Here is a 12,316-nt window from a genome sequence, read left to right as displayed (position 1 = left end):
TGGTACTCACAGGCAAGTATTACTACTTAGGCACGCAGACTCTTGCTGGAAAGAATCGAAAACAATTTGTGGGCAATAACTGTAGTTATTATCTGTGCAGTGGTTTATAGCTTTTATCCTGCTTTAACTAACAATTCAAAAGGTAGTGACATACACAATTTATTACCAATTCAAAAACTTCTTCCTCTTTTTGTTTAGGAAATTTTCAAGTTCTTCAGAAAGCTTTTGACATAACTGCAGATACGAACTAGCTCAAATTCTTGCTAAATTAACATCACTTCACTGTACTAATATTAGTAAACTATGGAGAAACTCCAGTTCTAGAAAATGAACATCTTAGAGAAACACAAAAAACGTATGGGATTTTCACATTCAGAAAAATTTTCTTTCTTCAAGATACATGGGCTTTTATCACTTCATTGTCCGAAGTATTTTGTAACTTATTCTAAGACTAGCTGGAAGGCTTGTTCTCAGCTTAGCTTCATGGCTGTAACAACTGACTCTTTGGTGTAGCTAGAAACTTCATTCAGGAATTCATTCACGCTATTATATCTTGAAAGAAAATTATAATGCAGCTGTCATAACATCAGTCTTCTCAGATAGGGTTCAAACCAGAATGAAAAGATGCCTGTCACTGACAAGACTAATTGTTGCCAAACAAGACATGCAGTGACTGGCCAGACAAGGAGGTTCTACTCGTGGCCCCTCTTGTCCAGATGTTTTGGTTTCAGGGAGCAAGCTGTGAAACATCAGCAGGTGCTCTATATGCTTGCTGAAGAACAACACAACCAGGCTTCTTTTTACAGATCTGATACAGCCTAGATAAAGAGAAGCTCACTTCTGGCAAGAGTCTGAAATGCTCAAGTAGGACCTTTGTTCTCTATCCTTCAGCGAGGAAAGTGATGCTTCTTCTTTAAACATTCCACAGTTTCATGTTTAGAAAAATCCAGTATGTTCATGCAAATATTCTTGTCTCATAAAGCTTAAGGCATGTTGGGCCACATACTAACAGTGGCTTAGCTCCAGTAAGCCACCTACTTCTGCAAGTGCGACTTTCTGTAGGCTGCTTTATGCTCTTTTCTTTTTTCTTTTTTTTCCTCTCAAATATCTGCAGAAACATCCATTTTGAAGTTAGAGCAGAGTCCTTTAGAACCCTTGGGAGTTCCTTTGTTGGTTAACTGCTCATCATGAAACAAAGTAATTCGACTCATTTGCTAATTCAGTAATCTATAGGAGATACAAATTACCAACATAATAGGAAATCACTGCCTACGCTTCTGTAGCAATGCCTGATTACCCCCTGCATTTCAATGATATGTTTTTATAGGGTTATTTAACTTGCTAAACTTTCTCTGTCCAAGTATCTGCCATTCAGACAACTATTCAGGCTTTTTGGTTTTAAGATTAACACTTCACACTGGCTCCTCGAATTGTTACCTGAATACATGCATTTCCTAAGTGCATATTTCTAAATGCCCTCTTAGAAGAGGCCAGTGTTAGCTGTGTCTAGCACATCACCCTTCTATTCCATTTCAACAACTGGTGATGCGTGACTGTGGTACAGAGGAAAACACAGCATTTTTGGGTGGCCACCATTCTCTACAAGTATCAGCAAAGGCTGCAGCCCACAGCTGCCTTTAGGTCTTCCAGGCTGGGGCTGCAGGACACGCAGGGCTGCTGCCAACACCTCCCCTCCTGGCTTCTGCTGCTACTGTGGGTTTGCTTACACGGGACAGCTTTGGCCATTCTCAGAGGTCATTTGCTCTCAGGAGAGATGGAAAGCAAATGGAGCTGGCCAAGTGCAACACCTTAGAGGTACATTTTCTCCTCCATCTAAATCACAAAAGTAAAGAAAACAGGCAGTAAAAAGTGAAAAAGAAGAAGTAAATAGTTTAGCAAGAATTTGTGGCTAGCTTAAACAGTTTTTTTTTATAATTACTCAACCTACCTTACCTCTATGAAACACATAACACCATCTGCTGTTTGATGTGTTTTAAACGTGCCAAAGGCAGTAGTCTATATGTGGATGCCTCTCTAACTCTATCATTATTAATAAATCTCCCTGTTGTCTGTATTGTCACTCTACAGGATTCAGTAGGATGGGCAATGTCATGATTTATGCCTACGTGTTGTCACTGAGCCAGAATGTGCAGTTCCATGGGGTTTAATGGAGTTTACATCAGGAAAAACACAACTTTGGGACACTGACTTCACAGGGATTATATCATAGCAGCACTTAGCAAAGCAGAACAGAATGCTCTCTCAGTAGAAAAGCACAACGAAGAGCAGTTAAGGATGTCCCATTTTACAGCATAAACAATCTTTTCATTTGCAACATGCACATCTAGCAGGAAGCAAACAGGACAGTTTGTCAAGTACCAGTAAGAGCTCATTAAACCACCGCTCTTGGGAAACATTCTATATTACACAACATGCAGTAGGCAACAAGTGCTCCTACGAGGAGGCAAATGCTTTCTTTGAATTAACTGCTACATCGTTATAGTCCCAGGTGTTGCCCAGGGCCACGACTGATCTTTTCCCAATGATGCACCAGAGCACAGCACCAGGATATTTGCATTAATGGCACAAAAGCAGTTGCAGTGGAAGCCAACATAACACAGTTATCCAATGCTATTTCAAACATACCCCTCCATCTCTGAGCTCTCCTTGACAACCAGCCACGGCATGTTCTCTCACACTTACATCGCTTCCTGCTCAACTACACAGAGTGACGAGTGAAGAGAGAAACCCCAAGTCATAGATCTTCACATAGATAACCAGTCATGCTGCATAGACAGCTACATGGCCATGCTGGGACGTGACACTGGTCTTCTAGCATGTTGCCTCACGCCATGCAAAGCCACTAGGTATCTGGTACTGGAGCCACCAGGCAAGAGCCAGCAATGTGTAGGAACCTGAAAAACTAGCACGCCTTCCTCACAGATGAGGACCCATATCTATAACAGGGCTGTGGGAGTCCTCAGGAAGATAAAAAGCAATATTCACCTCCTCAGAGCTCAAAAGAGCTTCCTCTGAAAGAATAAAAATAAACTGCTTTTATTCCTCACACACACAGAGCCTCACAGCACCATGAAGATCACGTCCCACAGCAAGATGAAGTGAATTTGACATTGAAACACCAGCTCGGCAAACAAACAGGATGTGATTTGCAAAGAAGAGCTTATTTAGAAATGTTTTTCAATTTAGTTTTACTTTTGTTTGCAAAATGCTTTGAACTTTAGCTTAAAAGTGGCTTATGAACCGCTTTAAAAGCAATGGACAAAAAGCAACAAGCGGGGCAGTGGGAGCCGGTGTTTGCTATTGCAGGCAGCAAGTTACCTTTGCTTTCCTTCTGACTTTCCCTCATTTTTTAAGAAGGGACTTGCAGGTCTTTCCAAATTAGATGGGACTGGAAGAGCATGCGGGGACTGTTCCTGTGTTACACGGCAAGGCTCACACCATGACATGAGCACAACTGGCTGGCTGTGGAACCAACCTCTGCCCTTTCCTCCCTAGGCTTGACAGCACCTGACGGATGGAGCAAGGCTTTCTGGAGAAGTTGTGGTTTGCAACTGAGCTTTACAGAGGCACCTAAACCATCCAGCAAAAATGTATTTGAAATAGTAAGCACCCTGGGATTGACAGCAATCCAACTGTTATTGCTACCACATTTCTAAGAAGGATTTAGGTATGCTGAAATCAGACTTGTGGCCAAATGATGTGCTGTGCTTCTAGGCGTGATTTTGAAGGTTAAAATCAGAAGTCATTTATTTCCTTGGAAAGAGAAGAGCCACTTTCCATGTGAGTGTTCAAGCCACCGATCCTCCTCCTGAAACAGTTACATTCTGCATAAATATCTGGTAGATATTTAGTAGATGAGGTGCTGAATCGTCATCGCTCCTCTCCAGCACGTCCTGGCTACCTGTCAAACTGCACAAAGCCTGACTCTCTGACTCCAGTCATGCTTTATACAACGTGAAACAGCTTCATGTGGGGTAACACAAACAGGTGTATCCATGCTAACCTGCTGCCTGGGGATCAGCGCAAGTGGTGGGAAAGCATAAGGCAAAACCCATGCTCCAAAACGATGAGAGGTGCTCTGAGGGAAGGTCATCCGAAAAAGAGCTTGCGGCCTCCAAAAGCAGCGCTCCTTGCAACCAGCTCTGTCTCCCGTGCTTTCCCTGCTCCCAGCTGCAGGTCCTGCTGCTTACCTGACTCGACCCTGGTCAGACCTCTGCACCCGCCAGTTCAACTCACTGAGTTTGCAGAAAAAAGAAAAGAAAAAAAAAAAAAGAGAGAAGCTTTCTCCTGAACTAGCTTCGTCAAAGGCTTCAGCAAGTGCCACTGCCAGCACAGGGGTGGGACCAGTGCTGGGGGCTGGACGGATGGGCCCAGGGAGAAGGAGGAGGAGGAGCAAGCCTTCCCCTTTGCAGCCACGGCCACTGTTGGTTTGCCTGTGCTGCTGGTGGCACAGCACCTCCAGAAGGATGGGCAGGGAACAACCCAGGCCTCTCTAAGGGTGCCTTGCCCCAGAGATGATGAGTACAATGGTAAACGAAGAAAAACTGTCCGTTTTTATGTGATTTTTGTTGTTTCTTTGCCTCTTAAATCTCTGACCCTCCCAGATAAAAACTTTTCCTCGTGGAAATTTGTTAAAGCATATCCAAACTGCTATCTCCCACTTTTTTTTTTTTTCCTTTTAAGTCAGAACTATTTACAAGTTAGGGTTGATTTCAACAGTGTCAGCTACCCAGAAATGACAGCTTATTTGGCACAAACCCACTTGCTGGGGAAAAAAAAAAAAAAAAAGTCCAACTCTGACAGCAACTTGCACACTGCCATGGGTTTTCACACCTACTAAAGCTTCTGCCTCCTGCTTCAGCACTCTATAGATATACCACTAACCCACACGGGGCCGCCCTGAAAATGCAGTTTTCAATTCTCGTCCTTTCTCTGCTGTTTATTCCTCAACTCCCCACGCCATCTTAAAATGAGGCATTTTTCCCTCCACAGTTGTAAGAATTCTACCCCAATTCCCTCTTTCTTTATTTTTTTCTTCTATACAAATATTTGCCTTATTTGCTTAGCACTGGAGTTTGGAGCAAATTTAGCAGCTCTGTTATTTGGTTTTCCACATTTACGAATATGTTTTTAAAAGTATTTCACCTCATTTCTTTTCCAGGATAAGCTTACTACCAGCCAAATGGCTAAGCAGCAAGCATACAGCGTTGCCATGTGGAAGGTCAAATGATATGACTGCAGGCAGGTCCAAAGTACAGCTACAAGGGTATGGCAACCTCTTGGAGAAAATGAATCACTCTGACAAAAAATTTCACTGGGAATGGTTTTTAGGAGTGGCAGAGTTAGTGGCTTTGGAAAAAGTCAATCACTTCCCTTCTGTATAGTAAAAGCTGCCAAAGTTTGGCAAGAGGTATAATTGGGTATCCTCAGCACAGCAGGGTATGTAGGCAAAGGCATTCATCAGGGTTATGCTAAGCAGTCACAAAACTGTAAACAACTGTGGACAAACTATTTCCACCCAAATTATATGAAGCCAGAGATTTAAAATAAATTCTGGTTTGCATTTGGTTGGTTGTTGCAGGCACCAGGCAGGGTATTACCATATGACTCTCCGAGCCCTAAAAATTTCCATTTTCCAAGCAGTCTGTTAATTTTAGCTTATTAATCCTCAGAGAATTCTAGAAATATAAATATCATTAGTTTTTTTGCTTTTTTTTGATTTTTTTTTGGGGGGTGGGAGGTGGGGAGGGGAGGGTTAGACAAGAAGGTGACAGCAGAAACAGTAAGGCTTTTAATTCCAGGTATGTACCTTGAGATAAATTGTGCTTGATTTTTTAAAAAAGGTCCACTTCTGTTGGCACTGACTGACTTTCAAAGGCGCTGCTCAAAATGGATGCACGAATACCAGAAACTATTTCTGAAAACTGTGGTCTTAAGAGTGACTTGCTCAACTGTATCAAAGGAGACGGAACAATATCAAAAAATGTATGAGAATTCAGAAGTTCCTGGCCTCCAAATCCCTGCTAAGATTATTAAATATCCCCTCTTCTTATCTAAAATCTTATTGAATTTCTGAGTAAGTACAAAGAACACAGAACAGTTAAACCCTTTAAGATGATCTCTTAATTCAAAGCAACGTCATTTTCTTCTGTTTCCATTTGAACCTGATCAGGAGATCAGACACTAAGCACTGATACTTGGTAATTCAATAAACATGGAAGGCCTTCTCACGAAGCTTAAGTTAGAACTATTTGTTCCTTTTCTGAATAAAATAAATCTTCTTTCACTGCTTTTAAGCAGGAAAGCAAACATGCTATGTCCCTTTATACGCTAGTGCTCAGAGTATAATACATACTCCAGTAATATCCTAATATAATGGACTATTTGAACAGGTTGCAAATTTATCCCCAAGGAATGACGAGCCTAGTGAATGGACACATACATTTATTATACCAAATACTCCAGGTAATGCTGGCTTATGATATCAAGCCAATAAGCTGAATGATAGTGCTGGTATAATTATGTAATTAATTAGCTCTATCATAATTTTTGTTTTATAACACTAACTTTTATGTGCTACTAGTCAATTTAATGGCATTTTAAATTGAACTAAGGCCCCTGAGAGAGATGCTACTTACTGTATCGCAGATCTTGTATTCAGATTTCTTTTAATTTCAAAAGATGACCTAATAAAATTACTTTATAATTAAATCCATTCTAACAACTTCTCCTACGCGATTCTTTTTTTTTTCCTCCCATTTTTAATTACAAAAAATTCCAATCAGGAAACACTTGCTACCATAATTATATATGAAACGCAGAGATCCTTTTTTGCACCTCTTATGGCTCTCCCTTACACAACAGTGCACTCTTGCTAGCTTTCCTGCAGAATTTTACTAGCATCCCCCAGAGGTGCAATGAGGAAATTGCACCTTTTTCATTCAAGAAACGAGTTAAATTTGCTTGAATCTTGTTTGAAAAACAGACAAGGCATGGGAGAGATGGGGAGCAAATTCCCAAATCCCTCCTGTTTCAGACAGGTATTTACATGTATTCTAACATTACAAGATGTGTTTCTCACATGAAGTAAGGTCAGCTGAAACAAGCTGGATCACTCCACAGTGCTTTGTAAATGCACAGCACAAAATCTCTCTTACTGAAGCACACACACACCTCACACCCAGGACACATCAAAACCCCCAGAATGGTCCCCCTCTCAGCATGTTCCCTATGCATGGGCCTGTCTGCCACAGGCCAGTGCAGCAGCGGACTGCACGCTGCAGCAGTGAGTGCTAATGGAAAGGATGCAAAGGTTTTTCTTGAGTTAAACAGCTTACAGCAATTCCATAGCAGTGGGTCTTCATCTTTTTGTCACTGAGGCTTGCTTAAGGACACTGATAGCTTTGCATGTTATCAGTCTCTCACGTCCCCCTGGCTCGGAGGCCCAGCTATGAAGGCCGCTGGAGGTGGCCAACTTTACCTGCAGCCTGTCACACACCTCCTCACAGATCCTGTGTAGGATCCTCTGCCCCAGGAAGAGGAAGGGTAACCATGGCTTTCCTCTGCCCAGCATGGCTGTGCCCCTCGATGTGCCACCTCCTACTTCCAGCTGGAAAGGCAACCCAGCAGTGAGCACTGGCACCTTCCTTGGGGCTGGCAGGGCCAGGGGCAGTCCTTACCGCAGAGACCTACATTGCTCCTCACGCACCATCACAATCTAACCCAGACATGGCACTCCATTTGATGTTTAGTACAGTGGTTTGCACTGAATAAGAAATATGAGCGGGTATGGCAGCAAAACAACCTCTGTGAAAGCTGTTTTCTTAGGCTTTCCTCCACACAGTGAGAGGCTGTATTCAGCTGGAATGTGCTAGAGGTAGTATCTTTGGGTAGCAGCAGAGCTGAAGGACTCCTTTCTGAGGTGATAATGATTACTGCATTTAAGGTACTCTTAATGTACATAGCACTTTAGCATACGTAAAAAGCACTCTAAACACAGAGCAATACTTCTGTCTCTGAAAGCCATCCCATCACTTCAACCACTAATGCCCAGGAAATGGATGTAGTGGAAATACCCAATATCACACAGAACTGTGCCGTTAATACTGGATGGTGCAGCCAAATGCATTTAAAGAATGTAATCTTCCTGCAGAAATAATCATATCCCATTCCATTTCTACTTTCTAGAAAATAATGAAATAACAGACAGATATGAAGCATAAATGGAACTTCACTGGTTTGCATTTGGGTTTCTCACTGAAGCATAAGCAAAAATGTAAACATAAATTAGACTTAAATAAATTGTTGTCAACTCCTTACCATTTGCTGTGTTCTTTCTGAAGTTATCTAGAAACTCTTCCAGGAGCTGTGACTGGTTTGGAGGGGGCAACAAACTTTTTGGATCCCTTGAAATGTCACCATCTGACCAGGATGCACACAAGGGTTGCAGAGTTCCGCAATGGCTCACTCTCAGAGTGAGCATTACGCTTCTCTCCAAAAACAATAGCTCCATCTGCCTGAGGTCAAGATCAGACACAGCTTCTCCATTTATGCTTAGGATTTCATTGCCTACTCGTAGCCCTGGGACCATGTGAAAGGAAAGAAAAGGGAAGAAAAAAAAAAAGAACGAAAGAAAGAAAAAGGAGGGAACATAAAATAGAAAGGGTCACAAACCAAACTTAACGCTGCTTCACCTTTTATTTTTGTTTTCCATAAATCTGTTAGAACTGATGGGAGTTTTATATATGTTATAATTATACAGTTTGACTTCATGTTTACTTTGATACTACTACAATTAAGTTGTTTATTTCTAAAGAGGATTTTTGGGGTGGGAGGGGAGCACATCTTTTGAAAAGATCAGAATAGAAGCACCTTTCATGACTCAGATACCCTGAATTCATTTCAAAAGACGGCCCATCAGCATACAGCGCATTAATACAAATAGCATTATCCCACTCTGAGAAGAACAAGAAACTAGTCACGCAGATCAAATCATTCATGCTAAACTGGAATAATAACAGATGGAGTCTTCATTAGCTTTTGTATAAATCTAAACAGTGGCAACTGCTGTCTTTCAAGGTTAGCAGCAATCAAGTGGTCATTATCCTCAGGTAGCTACTGAAACTTTCTGTCTATGCTTTATGTTTTTGTATCTCTATTTTTCAGAGAGCAGAACAAACACAATCCTGCTGAAAAGAAACATTGTTTCTGAGCACTGTAGTAGAGAAGTTGCCCAGGGAAATGTATGCAGAAAACTATTTGGGGGAGGGAGGCTACTTTTCACTGTCAGCAAAAGTGGAAGTGATGGGTCTTGGAGACTGACCAAGCCCATGCGGTTCCCCAGTGTGAGATGAATTCTTCCTCCAGCTTGTTTCTTCATGCAAAAGCACGTGGTTGGATTGCTGAATGCAAAATTTGTCTCCAAGAGTGAACAAGAACTCTCCCCACTATATTGGAAGGATAATTCAGTTACTCTGTGTACATTATCTTTCCCAATATCACATATTTTCCATGGTTTTAAGGAAAGAAAGCTATGCATAGTAAAAGCCAAGAACCATTTCAGACAGCAGTACTAAAGCTCCTTCATGTATGTGAATTTAAAATGATAATGAAATGCAGTGTTAAGCATCAATATGATACATACCTTCCTTGTATGCGAGTCCATCAGGGAGAACATCGCTTACAAATATATGGGTGAGATGCTGATTTTCATCAACTTGAGCTGTGACTGCAAAACCTGAAGTAGAAGAGTTCTAAATCAAATAAACTTTCTCCGAAATAACTCTTATTTTGTGTATTTAGTAGACTTTACATAATCAGCAAGTTGACAATTCTCATGAGAACACTCACAGATCACAGAAAAATTATCACATAGTTTCTGAGTGATTGTAAGGACAGCTAAACTTAACAGGACATTTCAACATTCAGGAAATATCATGCTGTGCTGTAAAATGATAAATCACATTTCAAAAAAAAAATGTTTCTATCTTAGCCCCACAGGACATTTCAATAACACAGCTCATCATTATGGTATGAGTTCTATAATGTGTCCATCAGACACATAGTTGTTTTAAACATTTCCAAAAACTGGAAATCCAAACTAGAGAGCAGCAAATCCATACAGACCAATATGTTACCCCCCAAAAATATCATTCATACCAACAAACATACAGCTAAAGAAAAGCACAGAGCTACCTTACAAAGATACCTTTGCAAGGTATATATATATTCTTAGCCACAAACGCCTCCTGTAAATAAAAAGTCTGTCAGAATTTATACCAAAGGATAACCCGTTGACCCTATGACAACAGTGGATCCTACTACCAAAAAAAGGGCAGACCTTGACCATGGCTGATAGTATTAATTTCAGCATAGCTGGCATATTCTGATAATTCCACACTTGAACTATTTGGCTAACGCATCAGAACAGAAAACAGGCCCTTCCCAAATGGAGAAATAAGAAATGTATTTGCCAATGTAAAACAACCAATTTGAGACTTCATTATAATGCCATGGGTCCTTTGCAGACTCAGGTATTGTGAAGGATGGCTCTGCCTGCTCTCAGGGACAGAAAGCTCCTGAAAAGAGAAAGTAGATAATGAGAAGAATAAGAATTCCTGAGAGATGTTTTGGTTAAACTTACCAAAATCAGTTATGTTTTCAGTCTTTGTAAGATGAACGTGATAAACATTTAATGGACAAATTTCTATTTCATCATACACCTGTTGGAAAAAGAAAACAAAAACAAAAAACAAAACAGCAGAAGTTATCAAATTATGAAACTGCAAGCATCAAAGCCTAAACATACATTATGGGAAATAAATACAACACCATTTAAATTATTAAAGAGCCAAACCTTGCTATATTTACACAGAATTGTGTTACTTTGCAAGCATCATCTGCATCAGTGGGACTAAACACAGAGTAAACTAAACATAGAAAATCCAGCCTAGAGTTAAGACTGACACTTTGTGTCTGTACCAGAAGCCCCACTTCAATCTTCAAACAGCTCTTGAAGAGAGTGTTTGTAGTGCCTAGCCATCTGAACGTCTGCATAGGCATGAGCTGTGTGAACAAGGATGGCAGAATGCAATCCATGAACAGCTTTAAAACCTTATTTTAGATCTAAATCACACATATTCATAGGTGATAATTTAACTGTAGCTACAGACAACATGGAGCTTTATATAAAATGAATCACACTTTCCTGGTCTACTACGTATTCATATGGTTCAGGAGCACTGTACTCAGTATTTTCATCAACCAGTCTTCTGAGTTGTAGACCATAGTGTCTCGGCTCCAGCTGTTTCATCTAAGGAATATAAGAAAAGAATGGGTATTAGAATGTGTTATTTCCAGAATCCCAGAGGACAAATAAGCGATACATACACACACACACACCCCTTTAGGAATCACGCAATTTTAAACAAGTAATTTTCTAACTACTATTTTTGTGATATAAACAAAACTAGCTGCATTGCTGAGAAGATAATGTTGAAGTGCAATTTCCATTTTCCCTTAAAATCCTCCCAACTTCTTTCATAAGCACCTTGTCTTTGCTAATAGATTAACTGAATGTTGTTATATGTTTCCAAAGATATTATAACTGCTTTGTGTCCTTTTGAACTTACATTCACAACCTTTTCTGTAACTACTTGCAATGACTCAGTTCTGCTCAGCAACTTTTTCTTCTGATGTAGAAAATGTATACGCATGCATGGGCTGTTAGGAAAGGGGATGGGATGGGAAGCAGATTCCCTAAGGGTTTTGCCTTTATTGGATTTTATTTTTATTGCTGGGTTTCATCTACGACCAGAGAGTTTCACCTATTTTTTTTCACCACATGAGGTCAAAGCCCAAATCCTGTATCAACAGGAAGTCAAAGGGAGATAGGAGTATTCCCAAAGGATATTAGCCTGAAAGTGTCGAGCCCCTGATGGGAGTATCTCTGAAAAATCAGGATGCTGGTGAGACCACTGCACAAAACATTTTATTTTAACATATTAATACAGCAGCATTGCTTAAAAAAGGGAAAAGGAGGAATGACTGCATACGTTCAGATTATTTAACCTCTTTAACACATCTCTGCAGCTTATGAAAACTAAATATACTGAGTAACTAGTAATTACTTGAACATTTTATTATGTGTAGCAGTTTATGAGTTGCATGTGTACTGTATCCTAAGTAATCGTATTCAAATGCACATTTCTTCTATATGTGCTATCCAAAAGACTCAGATGGAAAACAGAAATGAGAAAAGTATAAACCCCATAAAGCATGAATGAAGAAAAAAAAC

General features: G+C 40.4%; 1 protein-coding gene across 1 annotated transcript in view; it reads right to left on the bottom strand.

Moving 5' to 3' along the window:
- TIAM2 (TIAM Rac1 associated GEF 2) overlaps window positions 1-12,316 on the bottom strand; it is a 91,335-nt gene that overhangs the window by 41,734 nt on the left and 37,285 nt on the right. The window contains exons 10-13 of the mRNA XM_066994216.1: window positions 11,222-11,332; window positions 10,664-10,742; window positions 9,665-9,757; window positions 8,341-8,601 (exon numbers count right to left, since the gene is read on the bottom strand). Of these exons, the coding sequence (XP_066850317.1) occupies window positions 8,341-8,601; window positions 9,665-9,757; window positions 10,664-10,742; window positions 11,222-11,332 (544 nt within the window). The remainder of the gene's footprint in view (window positions 1-8,340; window positions 8,602-9,664; window positions 9,758-10,663; window positions 10,743-11,221; window positions 11,333-12,316) is intronic.

The sequence above is a fragment of the Anser cygnoides genome, chromosome 3, assembly GCF_040182565.1.
Source record: "Anser cygnoides isolate HZ-2024a breed goose chromosome 3, Taihu_goose_T2T_genome, whole genome shotgun sequence".
In the NCBI taxonomy this organism is placed as follows: Eukaryota; Metazoa; Chordata; class Aves; order Anseriformes; family Anatidae; genus Anser; species Anser cygnoides.
Note: the sequence above shows the minus strand (reverse complement) of the source record. Positions and strands in the feature narration are given on the sequence as shown.